The sequence below is a fragment of the Salvelinus alpinus genome, chromosome 11 (assembly GCF_045679555.1).
Source record: "Salvelinus alpinus chromosome 11, SLU_Salpinus.1, whole genome shotgun sequence".
Classification (NCBI taxonomy): Eukaryota; Metazoa; Chordata; class Actinopteri; order Salmoniformes; family Salmonidae; genus Salvelinus; species Salvelinus alpinus.
In genome coordinates this window covers 40,266,648-40,290,502 of record NC_092096.1, presented here as the reverse complement: position 1 = coordinate 40,290,502, position 23,855 = coordinate 40,266,648, and the positions used below count along the sequence as shown (strand labels likewise).

The 23,855-nt window shown below is 42.5% G+C and overlaps 4 protein-coding genes across 4 annotated transcripts; 2 read left to right on the top strand and 2 right to left on the bottom strand.

Annotated features, from left to right (window-relative positions):
- Positions 1-452: 452 nt before the first annotated feature.
- Positions 453-10,147, bottom strand: LOC139534145 (GRIP and coiled-coil domain-containing protein 1-like). The gene is made up of 3 exons (XM_071332966.1): positions 10,020-10,147; positions 4,139-5,319; positions 453-1,961 (listed from the first exon to the last, which is right to left on the bottom strand). The coding sequence occupies exons 2-3, from the start codon at positions 5,243-5,245 to the stop codon at positions 582-584; spliced, it is 2,487 nt and encodes an 828-aa protein (XP_071189067.1). The 5' UTR covers positions 5,246-5,319; positions 10,020-10,147; the 3' UTR covers positions 453-581.
- A 242-nt stretch (positions 10,148-10,389) lies between these two features.
- LOC139534146 (ADP-ribosylation factor 4) lies at positions 10,390-14,099 on the top strand. The gene is made up of 6 exons (XM_071332967.1): positions 10,390-10,608; positions 11,358-11,438; positions 12,470-12,579; positions 12,787-12,858; positions 13,115-13,240; positions 13,425-14,099. The coding sequence occupies exons 1-6, from the start codon at positions 10,542-10,544 to the stop codon at positions 13,509-13,511; spliced, it is 543 nt and encodes a 180-aa protein (XP_071189068.1). The 5' UTR covers positions 10,390-10,541; the 3' UTR covers positions 13,512-14,099.
- Positions 14,100-14,753: 654 nt separating this feature from the next.
- LOC139534148 (ragulator complex protein LAMTOR4-like) lies at positions 14,754-17,207 on the bottom strand. Its single transcript, XM_071332970.1, has 4 exons — positions 17,071-17,207; positions 16,671-16,754; positions 16,444-16,561; positions 14,754-16,313 (listed from the first exon to the last, which is right to left on the bottom strand). The coding sequence occupies exons 1-4, from the start codon at positions 17,071-17,073 to the stop codon at positions 16,216-16,218; spliced, it is 303 nt and encodes a 100-aa protein (XP_071189071.1). The 5' UTR covers positions 17,074-17,207; the 3' UTR covers positions 14,754-16,215.
- Positions 17,208-17,329: 122 nt separating this feature from the next.
- On the top strand, positions 17,330-21,689 carry LOC139534147 (V-type proton ATPase subunit F). Its single transcript, XM_071332968.1, has 2 exons — positions 17,330-17,633; positions 20,610-21,689. The coding sequence occupies exons 1-2, from the start codon at positions 17,476-17,478 to the stop codon at positions 20,809-20,811; spliced, it is 360 nt and encodes a 119-aa protein (XP_071189069.1). The 5' UTR covers positions 17,330-17,475; the 3' UTR covers positions 20,812-21,689.
- The last annotated feature ends 2,166 nt before the right edge of the window (positions 21,690-23,855 follow it).

Sequence of the window (23,855 nt, the reverse complement as noted above, 5' to 3'; positions counted from 1 at the left end):
GGGAATCTTTCCTTTAACATAATTATGGCTGTGTTTATACATACAGCCCAATTATTAGACTGAGGTTTGTTATCTAAAAGTTAACAGATTCTGTCCTTGTCCCTGTGTAAGAACGGTCAATATTTGGTTACCTTCTTTTGACAGAAACACAGATGTGAGCCTCATGCTATGATTCTATCTTATCAAAGAATCAAAACAACCAAACATGCAGCTTCACATAGTGGCAAATACAAAACCCACACTTCAATATCCACTCATTAGATTGCAAAATCCAATGTTTTGTGTGATTTTTTTCACACATAAAGCAATCATTTTGAATAAAGTCTTGAGGAAAATGAAATGGCAATCAACATTTGAGCTTTGACACTGTTGATTACATTTTATTTTCCTCAAGACTTTATTCAAAATGATTGCGTAATCAAAATGATTGCGGAATCCTGGGAAAACAACACACCAAAATAAATAGCCTTTATTCAGGAAAACTAAACAACACACACTTGTTGACTGTCGGGGGATTGTTTCAAATGAGTTCTCATTATTTGCAGAGTGAGGAGCTGAACTCTTCTCCTCCATCATCATCATTACCTCATCCCTGCCATCCACCACGCCTGGTTCTGGTGCTGTTTGACCACCGCCTGCTTCTCCTGAGGGCTGAAGTGCAGGATGGTTAGTATGGCTGTGAGGGTCTGCTGACGCCCCCTGGTGTCCTGAAGGGTGAGGAACTTGTAGATTACGTTCTTGAGGTACTCCAGGTTTGCCCCCTCCCTGCCCTGGTCCCTGTGCCGTTTGTCCAGCTGGCCGCGGAGTTCAGCCACCTCCTCGTCGTAGCGCTCCCCGTTGGCGATCAGTCTCCCCTGCAGCTGGTGCACGTCCTCCTCTAGCCGGTGCTTCTGCCGCCGCAGCGAGCCGATCTCCACCTCCTTTCTTGCCAGCTGCTCAACGTACAGGAGGAGCGTGGGCTCGTTGGGCCCTGCCAGCCGCAACGCATGGGTGATGATGTCACTCTCCTCCTGCGCCAAGTCATCCATGTTGTTGGCGTTGTTGCTGTTGTTGCTGCCGCCGTCCGCGGTCGCTCTGAAGTCCGCCCCCGTTTCTCCTTCATCGCTGTGGTGGCTTCTGTAACCAGCGAGACTGTAGCCGATAGACTTCAGCTTCTCCAACTCCTGGTCCTTCTCTTGCAGCAGGGCCATGGTGCGGTCCCTCTGCCGGTGCAGTTCCCCCTCCAGCCTGAGGAGGCTCTCTCTGTATTGGGCCTCAGCCCGGTCAAGCTCCTGTTTATGACCCTGCTGCAGCATCACTTTCCCCTGCTGACACTCCTCCAGCTCCCGGCGGTGTTTGGCCTCCGCCTCGTCGCCATGGATATGCAGGTTGATGTACTTCTCCTTGAGCTCAGCCAGCTGGTCACGGGCCTCCTCCAGCTCTTTGACAAGGCTGCAGTCTTTAGCGTTCTTGTTCTTCAGCACCACCTGCGCCCGCACCTTGTAGCGCTCAAACTCCTCCTTCAGCTGCCGCAGTTCCTGCTGGTAGTACAGCGCAGAGGCCTTCTCCCCGTCTGATGACTCCCCCCCACTGCCCATCCCCTGACCCAGCCGCCCCTCCATCTCAGCCAGCTTCTCTATCTCCATGGTCTGCTCTGGGTGGTTCCTCTGTGTGGCTAGCAGAAGAAGTCTCTTCACCTTCTCCAGGCGCTCCTTCAGCACGTTCACGTCCAGGTTGACCTCGTCCATGCTGAGGTCCAGGGGGGAACCACGGGTGGAAGCGGCGATGGCCAGGGTCTTGTTCTCCGTGTCCAGCTGCAGGATGCGCTCTCTCAGCCAGTGGGCGTTCTGCTGGTCCCTCTGCCGGGCCTTCTCGCAGGCCCCAAGCAGCTCAGACAGCTCAGACACTCGCAACTCCAGGCTGGCCACACGGCCCTCCTCCAGCTGGGATTGCCCCTGCAGACGCTCCTCTGCCTGCGACAGCTGCAGATAGAGAGGGGACAGGCAAATGACAGCCATGAGACACAAATAGACAATGGAAGTCAACAGTACATTTGTGTTCTTTCTTCCTCTCCCTGAACCTTATGTCCTTATAATGCCATGTTATGCTCTGCCATGGCATTTATGTTATATCAAGCTGTTTCTAATACAAGAGGTCAAGGGTTGTTGAATATAGTGTTAAAATTCAAGTCATCAAATATTTTATATATGTTTGTCATTCACCTTAATACGGGATACATTTGTAAAATCAGTGCAGGGTAAATCCATTTGAACTCAATCACTTTCTGACAGCACCCCTTTTGATTTGAACGAAACCCTCCATACATATTTACCCATTATAGAAGCGCTCAGAAAGTGACGTTTTGAAACTGAATGCCAAAACATTCAAGAGATGAAGGTGCGCAAAGTTGACCTATTTTTGCATACCCCACCATACCATGAGACATCCATGTTTTCATCACTGGAAAATATAAACTGTGGAGATTGGTATCATTTAAAAGCTTAAAATCAGGGTTGTCAAACTATTTTATAATTTCTTGAAAAAAAAAGGTTTCCTTAATAAATTTTTTTACTTGAAACATCAATTATATAAATACGCATAAACTCAGATTATTTGCATACGCTGTATCTTAGACCCTATTTTACATAATCTAAGGTTTTTGTGTTGTTACCGCCATCGGTTGAGACAACATGCTCTTTAATACAGGGTGGGTGTCAAGTTTTCGCTGATAAATGTACTAAAATGGGAATACAATTGAAACGTCAACTTTCAAATGGTACCCCAAAGATGGTTGGAGCTCCACACATCTGGACAGGTGTACATCTTTGTGGTAGTAATTAGAAGTTCAATTTAAATGGTGTACCAGCTAAATTGCAGTGGTCTGAAGGGATAGGTCCGTTCTATGAATTACATTTCTATGATTGAAATGACACCCACCATGTATTCAAAAACACCTCAGCTGATGTAAAGTACGGTCTAAGCTACAACATGTGCAAATATAAAAAATCGAAAAAATCAGAGTTCACGTTTTTAGATAATTGACGTTGAAGGTTAAAAAAGTCAATTTTTATTTTAAAACTATTTTTTTAGAGAAATTATGAAAGTTTGACAACCCTGTTTGGAAGATTTTTTATTATATCAAACTGAATATTTTACAGTGATGAAGACATGGATGTCTAATGGTATGGTAGGGTATGGGTATTTCCATCTTTAAATGGACACGAGCGCCAACATGTGAAGTGCCGTCTTTTGGATGGGACGTGAAAACGAGTGTCCTGACTCTCTATGGTCACTAAAGACTGAACTCTACTGTGATGTCCAAACTTGTGAAACATAAGACTTCTATGATTGGTTCAGATTTGGTCTGGTAAAGACCAACCAAATGTGGTATTGTTTGGGAGCAGAGCTCATTATAATATTAGCCAATGTGTAGAATAATACCCGAATGTGCGAAAGAAAGATATTGCATATGTCTACCTTTGTGCACCTATTCAGGATATATCACCATGAAGAGAATGGAATTCATATCCATAATTATGCATTTCTGGATAGCACAGATCAGGGACCTATGATGTAATTCCGTTACCGGGTGTAAATCTACTTCACCTACTGTAGTTCAATAACCAACATTTATTTTTTTTCACTCAAGGTGTCATGTCATAGCTGACAACCAATTCTTTCTTTAGACATCTTTGAATCTTAATTCAGAGAAGATATTTAACAGAGTGTTTGGAAAACGTGGTTGGATAAAAAACGGATGGGAGATTTTACTGTAATTCTGTTACAAAACTTTGCATCTTGCACAGTTCTTCCAGTAAATGTGTTTTTGTGAAACGCTGTGTAAATTGTTCAAATTAGTCCTCGTGCATAGAGTTGTATGGTATGTTAAACTTTGAAATCAATGGTTTTGTTTGGCATACATTTTCAAGTGAAAAATCGTAGTCAAAGTGTAATTCCGTTACCATGGAATTGCTTGTAAGAAAAATGGGTCAACTGAGTACCTTTATCTCCTGAATGTTTTGGCATTCAGTTCCAAAAAGTCACTTTCTGACCACCTCTCCATGAGTAAACATGCATGGAAAGTGTTCTTTAAATGCTGTTAAATTGTGATTGAATTCAAATGGATTTACCCTGCAGTCCTTCCTAAGCATTACCATACCTTTCTGATCTCATGCTGCATCTGCTGCTGAAAGTGGTTCTTGAGTGCCGTCAGCTCCCGCTGCAGCTCCTCCACCCGTGGGTCTGGCTTGTTCCTCTCTGCCTCCGCAGTTTGAAGGCTCCTCCTCATCTCCTCCCTCTGCTGGGTCACCTCCTTTAGCCGGGCCTCATAATCGTGCCCCCGATCTGCGGCCTGTGTGACCTCCAGCAGGACCTCCCTAGTGTCCTCCAGCCGAAGCTCGGCATCCTGCCTTTGGCTTCTCTCCTCCTGCAGCAATTTCTGGAGCTCTCTGAGCATGAGGGCGTGGTTCCCCTGCTCCTGCTCTCTCTCATGCTGCTGGGTGATAACCCGAGCCTTGCTCTCCGCCAGCTGCTCATGCAGGGCATGGATCTCTGCTTCATGCTGCCTCCTGGCCTCCTCCAGCCTCCCCTGGAGCGCATCCATGTCCTGCTTGATCTTCCGCTTGTCGGCCTGGAAGTTGGCCTCCATCCTGGACTTTTCCTGCGTGACCGTGGCCAGGGAGCTGGTCAGGGTGGTCAGTTGGGTCTTCAGCTGGAGGACCCTCCGGTCAGTCTCCATAGAAGAGGTGGGTGGGGGTGTTAGGTGCTGCTGAACCTCAGACCCTCCACTACTGTTGGAGCTGATACCGCTCTCTGACCCACTAGCCTCCTCAGGCCTCTGGGACACTGAGGGGCCACCAGGCCCGGTCGCCCCCATCTCTCCTGTGCTACTACCCTGTTCCTCTTCAGCCTGGTCGCCCTTGGTGCTCCCACTGGTAGCGCTGGTAGCAGTGTCGGCGGAGGCTGCTGTGTCCAGACTGTCCTCGCTGTGCATGGAGCAGTGATCATCTGGGAAGTCATAGGTCATATGGCTGCCACTGGCAGAGCCGTCATCTCCACGCTGGCTGAGGTCGACCTCCTGGGAGACGGTCAGTACCTTCAGACTAGCCTCCAGAGCCTCCTTCTCCTTCAGCAGGCTCTTGTAGGCCCTGACCACATCCTTGAAGCGTGTTTGATACTGGACCAACTGCTCTCTCTGAGTCTCTATGGCGTCCACAAGCTCCTTCTTGCTGGGGCCACCCCCAAAGCTCATCCCAAACTTCTCCATGGCTCAGTAGGTTTTTGGTTTTATTTTCAGTTGCTTGACTTTCAGCTGAGATTCATGATTGCTGGCTCAAAACTCTGCATGGGATATAGTAAGAATAACCATTGTTAGACAGCATGATAAAACATAAAATAGTAGCAAGCTAACGTCAGTGCCAAAGATACTGTTGGGTTCGACATTTTGAACATTGAGATATTAAATAAATGATAGATAGAATCAAAGGAGAAAGTTAAGGGTTCTCTGTAGAAGGACAGATAGCTGTGGAATGTGTTGTAATGTGCTGGGGGACGGGAGCAGAGCACCGTGTTGATACAGGAAAGACAGATGGACATCTGTGGATTAGATGGAGGGGTTGAGGTCAGGAGGTGAGGACAGGTCACCTGAAGGGAGTAATAAGGGTTTGGGATCTTGTTACTCTTTTCCTGTTAAACCATAAACTAAGGATTGGAGAGAGGGAGTGTCTTACGTAGGAGGTATATAACTGTGATGTGAGAAATGTTTTGCTGTATGATTACAGCTGTACTGAACCTTTGGGAAGAATTAAACTTGGTTGAAGCTTCTCTAATGTCCGTGAGTTATTTACTCTGAAAAATAAGAACCTAACAATACATTGCCTTCAGAAAGTATTCATACCCCTTGACTTATTCCACATTTTGTTGTGTTACAGCCCGAATTTAAAATAGATAAAATAGTTTTTTTTCTCACCAATCTACACACAATACCCCATAATGACAAAGTGAAAACATGTTTTTAGAAATTTTTGCAAATCTATTGAAAATAAAAGTATTCACACCACTGAATCAATACTTAGGAGAAACACCTTTGGTGGCGATTACATCTTTAAGATGTCTTGGGTATGTCTATCAACTTTGCACATCTGGATTTGGGGGATTTTCTCCCATTCTTCCTTGCAGATTTTCTCAAACTCTGTTAAGTTCATTTGGGAGCGGTGCTGAACAGCAATCTTCAAGTTTTTCCACATATTTTCAATGGGATTCAAGTCTGGGCCACTCAAGGACTTTCACATTCTTGTTCTGAAGCCATTCCAGCATTGCTTTGGCTGTACACTACCAGTCAAAAGTTTTTGAACACCTACTCATAAAAGTGTTTTTCTTTATTTTGACTATTTTCTACATTGTAGAATAATAGTGAAGACATCAAACTATGAAATAACACATATGGAATCATGTAGTAACCAAAAAAGTGTTAAACAAATCAAAATATATTTTATATTTGAGATTCTTCAAATAGCCACCCTTTGCCTTGATGACAGCTTTGCACACTCTTGGCAATCTCTCAACCAGCTTCACCTGGAATGCTTTTCCAACAGTCTTGAAGGACTTCCCACATATGCTGAGCACTTGTTGGCTGCTTTTCCTTCACTCTGCGATCCGACTCATCCCAAACCATCTCAATTTGGTTGAGGTCGGGGGATTGTGGAGGCCAGGTCATCTGATACAGCACTCCATCACTCTCCTTTTTGGTAAAATAGCCCTTACACAGCCTGGAGGTGTGTTGGGTCATTGTCCTGTTGAAAAACAAAATGATAGTACCACTAAGCGCAAACCAGATGGGATGGCGTATCGCTGCAGAATGCTGTGGTAGCCATGCTGGTTAAGTGTGCCTTGAATTCTAAATAAATCACTGACAGTGTCACCAGCAAAGCACCCTCACACCTCCTCCATGCTTCATGGTGGGAACCACACATGCAGAGATTATTCGTTCACCTTCTCTGCGTCTCACAAAGACACAGCGGTTGGAACCAAAAATCTCACATTTGGACTCATCAGAGCAAAGGACAGATATCCACCGGTCTAATGTCAATTACTTGTGTTTCTTGGCCCAACCAAGTCTCTTCTTATTATTATTGGTGTCCTTTAGTAGTGGTTTCTTTGCAGCAATTCAACCACAAAGGCCTGATTCATATAGTCTCTACTGAACAGTTGATGTTGAGATGTGTCTACTTGGGGTCATTGTCCTGTTGGAACGTAAATCTTCTCCCCTAGTCTAATATCATTTGCACTCTGAAGCAGGTTCTCTTCAAGGATTTGTCTGTATTTGGCTCCATTCATTGGTCCCTCTATCCTTATAAATCTCCCAGTCCCTGCTGCTGAAAAGCATCTCCATAGCATGATGCTGCCACCACCATGCTTTACGGTAGGGATGGTGTTAGATGGGTGATGAGCTGTGACTGGTTTTCTCCAGACATAGCGCTTTGCATTCAGGCCAAAGAGTTCACTTTGTGTCTCATCAGACCAGAGAATCTTTTGCATTATGATCTCAGAGTCTTTCACGTAGCTTTTTGCAAACTACATGCATTCTGTCATGTGCCTTTTTCTCAGGAGTGGCTTCCATCTGGCCACTCTTTAATAAAGCCCAATTGGTGAAGTGCTGTAGAGACTTGTCCTTCTGGCAGGTTCTCACATCTCAGCCAAGGAACTCCATTGTTCTGTCAGAGTGGTCATTCGATTCTTGGTCACCTCCCAGATCATGTTATTTTTTGCCTGGAAACTTTCAACACTCTAGAAATTGTTTTATACCCTTCCCCAGATAGTACCAGTCAAAGGTTTGGACACACCTACTCATGAGAGCCAGTTTCATCATAGCGCTTGATGTTTTTTTTGCAACTGCACTTGAAGAAACATTCAAAGTTCTTGACATTTTCCGTATTGAATGACCTTCATACCTTAAAGTAATGATGGACTGTCATTTCTCTTTGCTTATTGAGCTGTTCTTGCCATAATATGGACTTGGTCTTTTACCAAACAGGGCTATCTTCTGTATACCAACCCTCTTCTGTATACCAACCCTTGTCACAACACAGTTGATAGGCTCAAACGCATTAAAGAGGAAAGAAATTCCATAAATTAACTTTGAACAAGGTATACCTTTTAATTGAAATGCATTCCAGGTGACTACCTCATGAAGCTGGTTGAGAGAATGCCAAGAGTGTGCAAAGTTGTCATCAAGGCAAATGGTGGCTACTTTGAACAATCTCAAATATAAAATATATGTTGATTTGTTTAACACTTATTTGATAACTACAGAATACCATATGTGTTATTTCATAGTTTTGATGTCTTCCCTATTATTCTACAATGTAGAAAATAGTCAAATAAAGAAAAACCCTGAACTGAGTAGGTGTGTCCAAACTTTTGACTGGTACTGTATGCCTCATGACAATTCTACCTCAGAGATCTACGGACAGTTCGTTGGACTCCATGGTATAGTTTCTGCTCTGACATGCAATGTCAACTGTGGGGCCTTATATAGACAGCTGTGTTTCTTTCTAAATCATATCCAAACAATTGAATTAGCCACAGATGATCAAAGGAATTTGGATGCAATTTGTGGCCAGGCATGACTCCAACACCATCATTAAGTTTGCCGATGACACAACAGTGGTAGGCCTGATCACCGACAATGATGAGACAGCCTATAGGGAGGAGGTCAGAGACCTGACCGTGTGGCGCAAGGACAACAACCTCTCCCTCAACGTGATCAAGACAGATTATTGTGGACTACAGAAAAAGGAGGACAGGTTGAGAGTTTCAAGTTCCTTGGCGTCCACATCACCAACAAACTAACATGGTCCAAGCACACCAAGACAGTTGTGAAAAGGGCACGACAAAACCTATGGCATGGGTCCTCAGATCCTCAAAAGGTTTTACAGCTGCACCATCGAGAGCATACTGACGGGTTGCATCACTGCCTGGTATGGCAACTGCTCGGCCTCCGACCGCAAGGCACTACAGAGGGTAGTGCGCACGGCCCAGTACATCACCGGGGCCAAGCTTCCTGCCATCCAGGCCCTCTATACCAGGCGGTGGCAGAGGAAGGCCCTAAATATTGTCAAAGACTCCAGCCACCCTAGTCATAGACTGTTCTCTCTGCTACCGCACGGCAAGCGGTACCGGAGCGCCAAGTCTAGGTCCAAGAGGCTTCTACCCTCAAGCCATAAGACTCCAAAACATCTAATCAAATGGCTACCCAGACTATTTGCATTGCCCCCCCCCCCTTCTACGCTGCTGCTACTCTCTGTTATTATCTATGCATAGTCACTTTAATAACTCTACCTACATGTACACATTACCTCCCCACCGGTACCCCCGCACATTGACTCTGTACCAATACCCCCTGTATATCGCCTCGCTATTGTTATTTTACTGCTCCTCTTTAATTGTTACTTTTATCTCTTACTTTTTTGGGGGTATGCTCTTAACTGCATTGTTGGCTAAGGGCTTGTAAGTAAGCATTTCACTGTTGTATTCGGCGCATGTGACAAATAAAATGATTTGAAATTATATGTACCAAAAACATGTTTTCACTTTGTCACTATGGGGTATTGTGTGTAGATGGGTGATAATATTTAATCCATTTTGAATTCAGGCTGTAACAACTAATGTCTAATAAGTCAAGGGGTATGAAAACTTTCTGAAGCACTATACCGTTCTGTGTTAATACTGTAATCCAGGGTCGTTACAATACTGTCTCTAACTGTTAGCTGTCGAATAATACATTATTATTATTTGCAACTAGTCTGCCCATAAGCACGTCTGTCCATGTCGTTTGAAATCTGTCTTGTAAAGTAAACAGACTAGCTTGTTAGTTAGTTGTCATGCTAAATTACACAACCATCTGGAATGGTTTTCACGAAAGACCTCGCTCTCTTCGACAGCACACCACTTTCAACAAACAGTTCGATACACTGATGTATAATCAAATGTACAATAATATAATCAGAATGTGCTATATCATAACTTTAAAGTAAACTCACATTCGGAATACGACGTGTCAATAAACGATTGTTTTCCAAGCTACTTCCTGTTCTTCACAGTAGGAAAGAATGTACCAGAAGCAGTCTGTAAAAGCGGCCATCTTGCGAAGGTCGAAATAATCCGTTATCTGTCAAACACAGAAGATTCTCTGTATTCAACATTCTCAATAAACTACTTCTGAGCACATGTTGATACTATACACTGTATGCATTGTGCAATGAAAAGCTCAATAAACGACTTCTGTGCAAATTTTGATACTATACACTGTATGCATTGTACAATGAAAAACTCAATAAACGATAGCGACATGGTGCAAAATGAAGGAGAGAGAAAAAAAATGACTGAAGACTCTCGTCTGTGAATAAAGTTATGTGAAAGCGATGACGTCATCTATTCCGCGTTGGCCTGGACGTGGCATCTGAAAAGACTGCGAAAGGAAAGCTGCACCCACTCTCTGTCTGGTTACAATAAACAGATTTGGTTTTCTATTTTATTATCGTCACGCGGAGCTCTTTCACAACATGGGGCTAACAATTTCGTCGATATTTTCCAGGCTTTTTGGCAAAAAACAGATGAGGATACTTATGGGTGAGCAATCCTTTTATCAACCTGGCTGCTAGCTAACGTTAACTAGCTAGTGGGAGGGGGTTGCCATTATCAGGGATGTACTTTGCTTTTTGTGAAATATTATAGTTATAGTAAACTACCTGTTCACCTGTCTTGCTATATGTCTTGTAACGTAAACATTACTCGTTTGAGAGCAATCGGAGTAAAAACACAGACTAGCTAGGATAACACTCAGGCTTAGGCAGGAAAATGGATAGCTATTTGTGCTATTGCACAATAATTACTGGTAGTTTGTTCACTTAATACCAACGAATGGCTTAGTTACGTCACATCTCAGGACTATACACGTTTGTAGATGTAGTGAGCTTTTATAATGGGTCCCTAGTTTAATACAAAATATCTAGACTCATTTCCATCACTCTTACCATAACTTGTCCACCTATATGTGTTAGCCTATATTTTGGGGTTGTGGATGCTGCTCTTAATTTGAGCTGAAGGCACAGTTGCTACCCTATATATTTATATACGTTGTCCAACTCATTGCAGTTTGACAGCCGATGATGGAAAACTAAGCACTCCCTCTGTCAGCTGTCAAAGGGATTTCATTTGACACGAGATATACCTTTTGTAATAGCTAACTATCTCTTTCATGAAGTTGCAGTACAATATGTTTGTCTTGCTAGTTTTTCTTTTTTTGTAAGGTTACTTATTTTCCAATCTGGGTTTATTATGATTGGGAAGTTTGTTGACATTACTATTTTCTTCTGTAGTTGGTTTGGACGCTGCTGGAAAGACCACTATTCTCTACAAACTGAAGCTGGGGGAGATTGTAACCACTATTCCAACCATTGGTAAGAAAATCTCAGAGCCAAAGATGGATAGATCTCTAGCATACACAACCATATGCAAAACATTGGCCTTCTCAACTCCTGCAGACTGTCTTTAAAAGGATCTCCTCAGTAATCTGATTTTAAATGGGGGACTTGCTTTCTCATTGAGCTTGTGGGCAAATTATTATGATTTCTTTTGATGTCTTGTTCTGGTGACTGACGTAGCATGACACACACACTGAGCCCAATCTTTGATGCCATGGTAATCAAGTCCAATTGTTCAGGGATGTAGGCCTACCCTGTTTAATGTTTATGGAAATGGACATTAAGGTCCACACAGAGCTGTGCACTCGACGATTGTCTGTCAAATTTAAGATATTTTTTTTTGGACATGACGGTGAGGTATAGAACTGAATGGTTTTAAGCCTTTCATGACTATAGTTCTGGGCACAGCAGTCTAAGGCACTGCATCTCAGTGCAAGAGGTGTCACTAAAGTACCTGGTTCGAATCCAGGCTGTATCACATCCGGCTGTGATTTGGAGTACCATAGGGCAGCGCACAATTGGCCCAACGTCGTCTGGGTTTGTCCGGAGTAGGCCGTCATTGTAAATAAGAATTTCTTCTTAACTGACTTACTTAGTTAAATAGAAAATACAATTTAAAAAACAGATGGCTGCACTGCCTCCATGCGCCAGAGCTGTTGGGGCTTGCTGGATGAGGGGGCTCTTTTGATGGAGCAGATTGGTTGATAAGTGTCTAAACTCCTAGACAAAATAAGTAGGGAAGAAAATAATGGTTTGTCCCACCTAAGATCAGACAGAATTGGGTCACCATTCCATCGTTTTTCATTTTCAATTTGATCTACAGACAGTAGTTTACTCCTATTGCAAATTGGTTTTAATTAGCTTATCATTTATACAGAACCTTCATTTCTACCATAATGATCTCGACCGGAGCTGTTTATGCTGGTAGAGGTCAGACTGGTGATACTGGATCTAGTGTCTGTGTGAATTCCTGTTGCTGATTCTCTCGCTCTTCGGTGACCGAGCAGGTTTTAACGTGGAGACTGTTGAGTACAAGAACATTTGCTTCACCGTGTGGGATGTGGGCGGTCAGGACAAGATCCGCCCCCTCTGGAGGCACTACTTCCAGAACACACAGGTACGATACACACCTGTGACAGCAGTGACCTACATCAGTGGTCATCATAGCATATCTTTGATGTCTTAATTCAACTATACAAATAGTGCTAGAATCAATGTGTCAGAATGGACCCTGTCAAAAGACCCTCTTGTTCATCCAAAAAGCTAAGTGAATATGTACAGTAGACAATAACAGTAGCCTGACCTTTGAACCTTGACTTCACAGGGCCTTATCTTCGTAGTGGACAGCAACGACAGAGAGAGAGTAGCAGAGTCGGCAGAAGAGCTGTCTAAAATGGTAAGTGTTGCATACATGTCTATTTAAGCTACTGTTTTTTGTCAAGGAACAGTACTATTTTTGTGTTGGCATTTGTAGTATTTCTGTGAAAAGGAACCTAAAAATGAGCTCATGGTTGGCATGTGAAAATAAACATTAATTCAATGGTAAATAATGTTATTTATATAGTTGCCATTGTGACACACAGCCTTCTGTGGCCTATGGTTTCCCTCCCCTTGTCCTCCTAACCAATTCTCTCATTTATTTCTCTCTACAGCTGCAGGAGGATGAGTTGAGGGAGGCAGTGTTGCTGGTGTTTGCAAACAAACAGGACCTGCCCAACGCTATGGCAGTGAGCGACCTCACAGACAAACTGGGCCTGCAGAGCTTGCGCAGCAGAGTTGTGAGCATCTCTCTCTTTCTCACACACACTCGAACAGTCCTTCCAAAGAGTTGTACAGTAAAATGTATTTCTGACCAGATAAAGATGTGGTCCATGTAGTATACACTGTGGCTATGCAGAGTTATTCATATGTATGACATTACTGGCTTTTATGTACAGCAACTCATTATGTCTCTCCTTCCAGTGGCATGTCCAGGCTACCTGTGCTACCCAGGGCACTGGGCTATACGAAGGACTGGACTGGTTATCCAACGAGCTGTCGAAACGCTAAAGAATGGAGAAATCGCAGGACCGAAGCGAACGAGATATGAACACGCGAACAAGAGTAGAAGGGGTGCAGGCTGAGCATTTCATCAATGGAAAAAAACTGCGACTTTTTAAATTATCAGTGTGTCTGTCTGGTAGAACTTGCAGTTATGGACTTTGCGATCAGTTCCTGTTCTGAAACCTTTTTTCATCATTCTTCCCTTTTATTCCCATTGTCATACATGCAGATGTTTTAGACTATCTTTTCTTTTTGCCACCCAACTTCCTCAACAGTAAAATTGTTTTAAGTTGCATGTTTTAAAAAAACATAAAATTGATTCACATGGTTGTGTGCTGATGTTGATCATTGTGGAATGGAAGGGTGGGCCACTAGATTTTGTTGGGGGGGGTATTGGGATACCGGGAGTTTGTTGGAAACGGTATATGGAGCTGGGTTTCGGGTGTAAAACCCCTATGGCCTCCCCTGACTGAGTCATTCCAGAGATCTAAACCTGAAGGTCAGTTCCATTCCTAAACAATGTGAAGAGTGCAGGACCTTCAGTCATTTCAAAGGCCATTATGATGCAATAAAATTGTATTTTTCTTTTCTCAATTGTTGAAACATTGTCATTTGTCTTCTCTGATTGGGTGAGGTGGGACATAGTTGTTCATGAAGGATTGGAGAACCTTGAATAGTTGAATGTTTCTTCATAACAATTTTAGCCTAAACCTGTTCAGTTTTTTGTACATTAAGCAGAGAGTGGATTCTCTAATTAGGTTTGTCAACAACTGATACTTTATGAAAGTGAATTGCATCTTGCAGAAAAAAACACTAAAGTGCTTATAAAAACAGTTCCATTCCCCTCAGAGGTGCTCCCACTTATCTTCAGATTAAAATCCTACTTAGATATGCATGGTTTGCATTATGTAACTTTTTGGTCGACCTGACCAAATTCACAGAAATGTGAGTTATAGATATGTCATTCATTGAAAGTAAGTATAAGAAGCTGTAGATTTGTTCGGTGTGCTATTTCTATGCTTCCCCTTCCATTTAGTTTTTGCATCTTGTGCTTAATATATTTTCCGTTATAGAAAAAATATTCACAGCAGTTTAAACGCTACAATGATTCTCTACACTATACTTGCTGGTTTTGTCACAAACTGAAATTAGGCAAACTATTAGAACTTTAGCAACCAGGAAATGGCGGAGCAATTTCAGCATAGTGCGACATTAAAAAGGCATTTATAAACAAGTTCAAAGCATGTGGATGTTTATAAGCTAAGCTTTATTTGAGGTAATCAAATAAGAAAGCCCCGAATCTCCCACACAATTTAACATGCCAAGAGAATAGCTCACGATATAACAGTCATTGCATGTGTATATACATTTGTACCAATAGCAATTACATAGCAACATTGCACACATGACACTTAGTTCAGGTTAGGAAAAAAACAGCACAGAGTTACCCCCCAAAAATATACATTTCCATCAAGCCACATTCAGTAGGGCACAACAGTACTACATAGAAATGTATTAAGTAGAACATACATGCTTCTGTTCTATTGAGTATTTAAAGATGCCAGCTCTATCCATGGTATTTCTATCTGCAACAGTATGTTAAAGAAAACTTTGTTGGGGAGCATTCAAACTAAATAGCATGTGTACTGATACTATAAACTGAATAGATTGAATTCCAGTCTACCTGCCACACACAAACCGACAATTCATTTGCTTCACATACTGTACGGACTAATACACCACAGCACTATTCTGTTCCATTTCTCATAACAAAAAGTTACCAATTAAGATTACACATGCAGTTTGATGCCTATTGTGGGCCATTCAATGTGAATTATTCAATATCTATACTGAACAAAAATATAAACTTAACATGTAAAGTGTTTGTCCCATGTTTCATGAGCTGAAATAAAAGATTACACACAAAAAGCTTTTTCTCTCAAATTTTGTGCACAAATTTGTTTACATCCCTGTTAGTTAACATTTCTCCTTTGCCAAGATAATCCATCCACCTGACAGGTGTGGCATATCTAGAAGCTTATTAAATAGCGTGACCATTACCAAGATGCACCTTGTGCTGGGGACAATAAAAGGCCTCTAAAATGTGGAGTTATGTCACACAACACGATGCCACAGATGTCTCAAGTTTTGAGGGAGCCTGCAATTGGCATGCTGACTGCAGGAATGTACAACAGAGCTGTTGCCAGATAATTTAATGTTAATTTCTCTAGAATAAGCCGGCTCCAACGTCATTTTAGAGGATTTGGCAGTACATCCAACCAGCCTCACAACCGTAGACCACATGTAACCACGTCAACCCAGGTCCTGCACATCCAGCTTCTTCACATAGGGGAATGGGGGGTGCTGAGGAGTATTTCCGTCTGTAATAAAGCCCTTTTTTGAGGAAAAACGTATTCTGATTGGATGGGCCTGGCATCCCAGGCTGCACCCCTGCCCAGTTGTGAAATCCATAGATTAGGGCCTAATGAATTTATTTCAATTGACTGATTTCCTTCTATGAACTTTAACTCAGTAAAATCTCTGAAACTGTTGCATGTTGCATTTATATTTTTGTTCAGTATTTGTTGTTCTGAAACCTTATAGAACTAGGAACGGAACAGTTCAGTGGATTACTGAGTCCGTGTCCTGTGTGAGTGCGTTGATTGGAGTGGTGGCCTTCATCCTCCCAACCCATCTTCACTACACGGTTCTACACCACTACAGGTTCCCTATGGTTGTTTTGACGTTTCACCACAAATACCTTCTGACCAGACACGGTCACTGTGTACACATAGTCCTCTAGCATGACTGTGAAGAAATAAAACACAGGGAGGTCTGGTTAGAGTGGCATGATGGGAGCAGCAATACTGTGTGTGTGTGTGTGTGTGCACGCGTGTGTGAGTGACTCTAGGACCTAGGTGTGTGTTGTCTGACTTACCTGACATGCGTTTGAAGGGCGGCTCAGCAGCACCCTGCAGTCTGAAGCGGCATGCTGTCCGCACCATCTGCATTATGACCCCCGCTGTGTGCTCATCATTCTCCAGCTCTCCCGCAGACTGAGAGAGAGGTGAATAACAGGGAGTCAGTTGAGAATGAGATGGAGTGGAAGATAGGCGTGCTGCAACAGGGCAGGACATATAGGTACGCATGTTTGTGTGAACATACCGCCAATACGCCATCCTCACTGATCACCAAATAACCCAGTTGATCAGGGATCCTCTCCAGACCCTGTGTCAGAGTGCTAGTAGTCTAAAACACAAACCAATGACATGCATGGACACATGTTAGGATCTGTGGAAGGGATACAATTATCTGCCACCACAAACTGTTTAAGGCTCTAAGGAGATGACCTTTGCATCTGCTTTTGTCAACAGTAAAAGTGGTCACAAAAAATCAGTGTTTACAGTTAGCTAGCGAGACATCAAAGCCAGAAAACTTTCACGCGCACTACAGTACACAAAAAATAGGCTACAGTGTAGCCGCTACAACAGTATGAACCACTAAATACGTTGCTTTTACACCATGCAGAGTCGCAGTAAATCAGAATATAAGCGTTTATACTTGCCATGTTCACTTGTTTTGCCCTATGAATAAACCCATCTGCTGCGTTTCCTCTCTTTCTTCACGTGACTTCATCAGCTGATGTGACGTCACGTCCTTCCGATATAGAAGGATTTTGTCCTTTGTGAAGCATAAAACCAAAACCACATCTTTTTTTTTTACAAAACTATTCAAAGCTATTCAATGTATTACATTTTCATTGAGAGACAGTAATTTTTACCTGCTCGCCATTTCATGATAAAACATTCTTATAGACCAACAGATGGTGCTATCTGCGTTTTGTGACAGCTGACATCTCCAAAGAACTCCCAAAAGCGGAAGTACTGGTCAGCTGACAGCTTCGTGATTCAGAGAAGGAAAAAATCCAGTCATTGCTTGTTTTCGCTATTTTATCTTGTAGAATTAAATAATGGCAGGGCGAGGTAAATTAATTGCCGTCATTGGTGATGAAGATACGTGTACCGGGTTCCTACTCGGTGGCATTGGCGAGCTGAATAAAAATCGTAAACCGAATTTCTTGGTGGTCGAAAAGGAGACAAGCATCGCAGAGATAGAGGAGACTTTCAAGTAAGTGTTAAGTTATAACTAGCGATCTAGAGTGGGTATGATTTGTGGAACGTCCCAACAGGAATATGTTCCAAAAACTTCATAAATAACAAGGTTACCAACAAACGCATATAAAGTTGTATAGCGGTAGAATAAGATCCCGGGTAAGGAGTGGGCTATTTCATTAAGTTTATTTCTGAAAAATGTCTGTCCTCACTCTGGTAGTCTATGGACAAACATTAAGAATAAGCTACGTGGTGAGTTGATGCCTATTCGGCAGCTAGTTAGCTAGGTGAGTTGATCATGCTACTTTGTATGCGTTGTTTGTTGGCAACCTTGAGCTCAACGGTGCTATGTTTCATGACTCAAATGTTGTGAAGATTATGCACTTGGGAAGAACGAAAGCTGAGATGATTACAATGAATGTTTTAGGACCAAAGACGGATGATCTGTCCTCGACCGAAGGTGAGCCCGTGTATTTCTCAGTCGCCAGTGATGCCATTAAACAAGGGAAATATAATAATGTTTCCAGTGTGCGTGAGATATTTCTCTGTGTCTGATGGAGTGCAGTGCAAGTTACTTGACTTTGATGAAGCCAGTGATGAAACTGCAAATGGCATACATCAAGCTCTGATGAAATTGATATTAGACACAACACAGCCTATGCAGCAGATAATGCCAATGTCAACTTTGGAAAACACCACTCCGTTTACCAGTTATTTAGCAGTGCCAACAATCGTATTCTGAAAGCCAGTTGCCAAGCTCACATAGCTCATAATGCCTGCAAGTACACCTGCGATCAGCTGTCAGTGGATATTGAGACAATTGTTTTAAAGATCTACAGCCACTTCTCAGTATCTGCTTCCCGAAGAGCGGAACTGCGTGCATTTTATGCCTTTGTTGACATTGAGTGGCGTGAAATTCTGCGACATGTTTGCACACGATGGCTCTCTCTTCATCCAGCTGTCGATCGTCTCCTGCGAAGCTGGCCAGCTCTTACTTCATACTTCAGGTCCCTTGGGGAGACCTGTCCTGTGGCACTGAAGAGTATTTTTGAGTATGAAGAAAAAAACAGAAGCTGCTGAGATTTATCTGTGCTTTTTCCACAACGTGGGGTGTGTTTTTGACCAACTTGTAAAGAAGCTGGAGGAAACAACGCTCTGCATCACAGATGTTTACGAGGAAGTCCAAAAGGTTCAAAATGAAGATGCTTCTGCGTAAACAGGACAGCTTTTTTTGGATACCAGAACAAGCAGCTGATGGACAAACAATTGGCAGCACAAAGGTCCAAGCAGCAACAGGACTTTGTGAAGTTCTACGACACTGTCATTACATACATTGACAAGTGGTTTGATTTCTCACCAGAAAATGGAATGGTGAAACTGAAACCGATCGGCCTCTATGAGGAGCTCTCCTTCACTGAAGTGGTTGCCCTCAAAATGACAGAGACAGCCAGTATGGACCAACTCTATGAAGAGTTTTGTGCTAGCCGGGAGAAAATACAGAAAGCCAGACAGGATACCACAAAATCCACCAGTGAGAAGTGGGTGGCAGTTTTTCAAAATCTAGGGAAAGCCGACTTGATCAACATGTTCAGGATTGTCTAATTTGTCCTCAGTGTGCCAGGCTCAAATGCCTTTGTAGAGAGGATTTTCTCTCGGGTGACCATTAAATGGTCAGACTCAAGAAACAGATGCAACACAGAGCTGATCAAAAATGAACTTCAAATATCTGTGAACTGTGTCTTGTCATGTAAGGACTTCTCTCTGGCTATGCAAAAGGACTGCTTGAATCAGTCAAAAGCAGCAAAAAATAACCATGGAAAAAGGAGACTTGGTGAGTGACTCATGCTCCTCTTTTCCTCTTTTGCATTTGAAATGGGATTTTTTTTTTTGCTGTAAAGGTTCAAATTGTGATTTCTTTGATCATTTATTTTGTTTATTCACATAAGTTTACATAATTATACAGTTTTAGTAAAGCTATAGACTAAATGGAATATACATTTTTTTTGCTTTTCCAATTGAATATGAATATACACTGTATATTCATTCACACAACACTGTACCCACACCGCCGTGGCACCGTGCACTAGCACGCCACCTTTTGTCCCTTATTTGGTAGTGAGAAAGTTGGCAACCCTATCTAGCAAGCAAGTTCTCATGTGTAACTCTGTGTTGTTTGTGTCGCACTGCTTTGCTCTGTCTTAGCCAGGTCGTAGTTGTAAATGAGAACTTGTTCTCAACTGGCCAACCTGGTTAAATAAAGGTGAAATAAATCAAATAAAAAGTCGCAGCAATGAAGAATTGAGTGCGTGCGCGTTCACGCGAATGGTGGGGGGGGGGGGATTCTGTCGGGGGGGAGATTTTCGGCACAACACCGGGTAGGGAGTGGGCTATTTCCTTAAGTTTATTTCCGAAAAATGTCTGTCCTCACTCTGGTAGCCTATGGACAAACATTAAGAATAAGCTACGTGGTGAGTTGATGCCTATTCGGCAGCTAGTTAGCTAGGTGAATTGATCATGCTACTTTGAACGTTATACCCACCCAGCTATCTACCTAATTTTGAGATTGAAGATATAAATAGCTAAAAGCAGACGAACTGTGAGCTTGTTTGCACACAGGGTGAAGACAGTTGATGCTCCATTATGTTTGTAGTTGCATAGGTGATGTCAGGTGTTATCTAGACAGTTAACACCTGGCATTGAAAATTCTCAGTGGTACACCAAACAGTACCTAACCTGTAACTCCCAGTATAATGGATACAATTATTATTATAGTGTGGCGTGTGTGTGTGTCACATTATCTGGTGTTACAATCTGTAGGTAGGTGGTATCAAGATATTTGTGTTCCATTAGGCCTAGTTATGTGATATGATTCATCATAACACCTTCAAATACTGCTGGACAACATACCTTGTTTTTTGTTGTTTACAGACCAGCACTGTAATGTTCAGTCGTCGTCTCTGTAACTTATTTATTTCTGTCATGCCCCCCACAGGAGTTTCCTGACTCGCAATGACATCGGCATCATCCTAATCAACCAGTTCATAGCAGAGATGATCCGTCACGCCATCGACCAACACATGGAGTCCATCCCTGCCGTGCTGGAGATACCCTCCAAGGAGCACCCATACGACGCCTCCAAGGACTCCATCCTACGCAGGGCCAAGGGCATGTTCTCCGCTGAGGACTTCCGATAAACACACAACACGTACCCAAAGATCCAGGGTCACGGTCTGGGCAGGCACAGAGATGGAGGAGGGGGACTTTGGAGACTGTCATGATCCTAAATGAGTTATCTTGTGGAAGGCTGTAAAGTATGAATTGGCCTGATGGCGGTTTCATGTGTTATCCATATTGACCGAGTCCATAATTGGTCCCTACAGTCCACCTCTCATCTCTTGCCTGGGTCCTCTTCCATCCACCTGGCAATGCACTTTCGCCAGACCGAATGTTGAATTGTTTGATGTAGTAGTTTAGTTTTTCATTCCTTTGCCTGGAACGTTATGGTATTACTATTCATTGACCACATTGATGGTTGAATTGTTGTGCTGTATGCCTTTCTGGGTTATTCATGCCGTTGTATGAAATCTTACGCAGGTACTGTATCTTGTGGTCTCATCCAGTCTGTTTTTTCAAATGCTTGCTTCATTTTGTCATAACCTTGGGGAGAGTATGCTTGCATAAGACATCTCAGCAAAGAATTGTGGATAGTCATCTGCAATTCAGTGAGTGTAACATTTGTCAGAGCAAGCATGTGACCATGACTGTCTGTTTTAACTTCACATTTGTCATTTATGGAAACATTCCTAATGCCCCTATTTGGATCTTTACTAAAAAAAAACTGCAAAGTAGCATTTCATCATCTGGTGAAATGTACAGTATTATTCCCCAATCCACAGGGTACATCTCAACAACAGAAAATGCACATAAAATTAACAGCTTGAAAAAAACAGTATGTTAAGCACTGCAAAATGACTACTTGTTGTAATGTAATGTATTGTGATTGTGACAGTTTTAACCTGTAAAAAAATAAATAAAAAAATAGATGTTTACAAAAATAAATTATTCTATCCAACCTGTACTGTGTAAGTTATGAATGATAATATCAAGACCAGCACAACTGTCTTAAATCTTTGATATTAGAAGACAATCACACTATTCACAATCTCACAAAAGCCAAAACAATTCCCTGTATGTTAGCTTGGAAGACTTCATTGTTTCATACTGTACAAAATCTTGAAATTAAATCCAGCAATCCTCCATGCTGATTCTAAAGCCTTATAGCGCTAGTAGCCTGAAGTACAACAAGAATGTTACATGTCAGTCATAATAAGACCCCACTACCAACTATACTTATCTCCAACCCTGTCTGCAAAAGAGATGCAAGCTTTCCTGATGATGTGACTTGAGCAGTTAGTTTATTTTGGGAAGTGGGGTAAAGTTCCCATGAAGCCAAAGTTTGTTTAACTTCTCACTGCATAGTTTAGGCAGAAGTGAAGTACTTCCCAGTATCTCTGTGCCAGTGGCACAAACTTAAAGCCCAGTGGATTAACCCTGACAAATCAGATTCAGAGTGGTTTCCATAATTAAAGCCTGACCCTGAGACTGAACCTGATGTGTTACAGTATTTAGGGGCCTGCACACACGGATGCTGTGATCCAACTGGCAAATATTTGAACAACCTTGAAACAGGCCTTATCATTTATCTTGCTGGACATGTGAGTTCTTAAATTTTCTCCCATGTTCTTCAGTGAACCAGGGACAAACACAAACACAGCTCTGTTCTACTACCTGCACCTCATAAAGATATCAAATAAGATAAAATTGTATTTGTCACATACACATGGTTAGCAGATGTTAATGCGAGTGTAGCGAAATGCTTGTGCTTCTAGTTCCGACAATGCAGTAATAACCAACGAGTAATCTAACCTAACAATTCCACAACTACTACCTTATACACACAAGTGTAAAAGGATAAAGAATATGTACATAAAGATATATGAATGAGTGATGGTACAGAACGGCATAGGCAAGATGCAGTAGATGGTATAGAGTACAGTATATACATATGAGATGAGTAATGTAGGGTATATAAACATAAAGTGGCATAGTTTAAAGTGGCTAGTGATACATGTATTACATAAAGATGGCAAGATGCAGTAGATGATATAGAGTACAGTATATACATATACATATGAGATGAGTAATGTAGGGTATGTAAACATTATATTAAGTGGCATTGTTTAAAGTGGCTAGTGATACATTTTTACATAAATTTCCATCAATTCACATTATTAAAGTGGCTGGAAGGTTGGAAGATATGGAAGGTTGGCCAAGAAGTGCTCCCAGAATGAACCTATCCCTGGACACTGGGGATTTTTTCACAGACCTAACGGCCCTTCCGGAGAACAGATGATCCCTGCCTGGTCTCTCGGTGTCATCCTCCTGGGCTATGTCTTTGGATTCCCAGTCCCCTTCAACAGCACTCAGAGGTAAGACATCTACATACCTGTGGAAATAGGAGATTAGAGGTATGGATGAATGGATAGAGTTGTGACCTGTGAGGCATGTGATTCCCCCCCCCCCCCCCCCCCCCCCCTTTGTAGACAATATGAGTATGAAACTCTTCTTCAACTCAACAACACAGTGAGTGTTGGGTTCTAATACTTCAAAAAACTAGGAAAAGTTTGACTAAATGTGAGAATAGTGAGGCCAACATACCGCTCTTTCAGACCCTTCATGTCAAATGACACAGAGTCCAATGAAACAGAGATTCCCTTCCCTTTTCAGTGAGTACGTTAATGGTCTGTATTTGTATAGTGTTGAATCGAAATGTTGTAAACCATTTAGAGCGTCAAGTAGCCTAGCGGTTAGAGAGGCGAGCCAGTTTGAATCCAGGGTCTCAAATCCTAGATGGCATTGCCTACCGTTATGCCTTTGAACAAGGCACTTAACCCCCCACTATAACATCTCCCCGGGAGGCCAGTGTGGCAGCCCCCCGCACCTCTCCAAAATGATGTATGTGTGTCTTTTCAGAGGGGTTGGGTTGAAAGTGGAAGTACAATTTCGGTTGGACCTTGTGATTTGTTCTATCGTTACAGAATGATACTTCCTATGGAGAATATGAGTCCGTTCTTGTAAGTTAGCTCTTCAAACTCACCATGGCCCCTGAGGGCCAAACACATGTACTTTAACTGTATAAACACTATTGACTCACGATTGACTCTTTTCATTCTGGTTT

What these genes read in the sequence shown, in the direction of transcription:
- LOC139534147 (XM_071332968.1), top strand. Translation starts at nt 17,476, where the DNA reads ATGGCAGGGCGAGGTAAATTAATTGCCGTCATTGGTGATGAAGATACG. An exon ending in GAGATAGAGGAGACTTTCAA is followed by an intron (nt 17,634 to 20,609) that starts GTAAGTGTTAAG and finishes TGCCCCCCACAG; the next exon opens with GAGTTTCCTGACTCGCAATG.
- LOC139534148 (XM_071332970.1), bottom strand. An exon ending in GTGAGGATGGCGTATTGGCG is followed by an intron (nt 16,562 to 16,670) that starts GTATGTTCACAC and finishes CCTCTCTCTCAG; the next exon opens with TCTGCGGGAGAGCTGGAGAA. An exon ending in GCCCTTCAAACGCATGTCAG is followed by an intron (nt 16,314 to 16,443) that starts GTAAGTCAGACA and finishes ATTTCTTCACAG; the next exon opens with TCATGCTAGAGGACTATGTG.
- LOC139534146 (XM_071332967.1), top strand. Translation starts at nt 10,542, where the DNA reads ATGGGGCTAACAATTTCGTCGATATTTTCCAGGCTTTTTGGCAAAAAA. An exon ending in ACTACTTCCAGAACACACAG is followed by an intron (nt 12,580 to 12,786) that starts GTACGATACACA and finishes TTGACTTCACAG; the next exon opens with GGCCTTATCTTCGTAGTGGA. An exon ending in AGAGCTTGCGCAGCAGAGTT is followed by an intron (nt 13,241 to 13,424) that starts GTGAGCATCTCT and finishes CTCTCCTTCCAG; the next exon opens with TGGCATGTCCAGGCTACCTG.
- LOC139534145 (XM_071332966.1), bottom strand. Translation starts at nt 5,245, where the DNA reads ATGGAGAAGTTTGGGATGAGCTTTGGGGGTGGCCCCAGCAAGAAGGAG. An exon ending in TGCAGCATGAGATCAGAAAG is followed by an intron (nt 1,962 to 4,138) that starts GTATGGTAATGC and finishes CTCTATCTGCAG; the next exon opens with CTGTCGCAGGCAGAGGAGCG.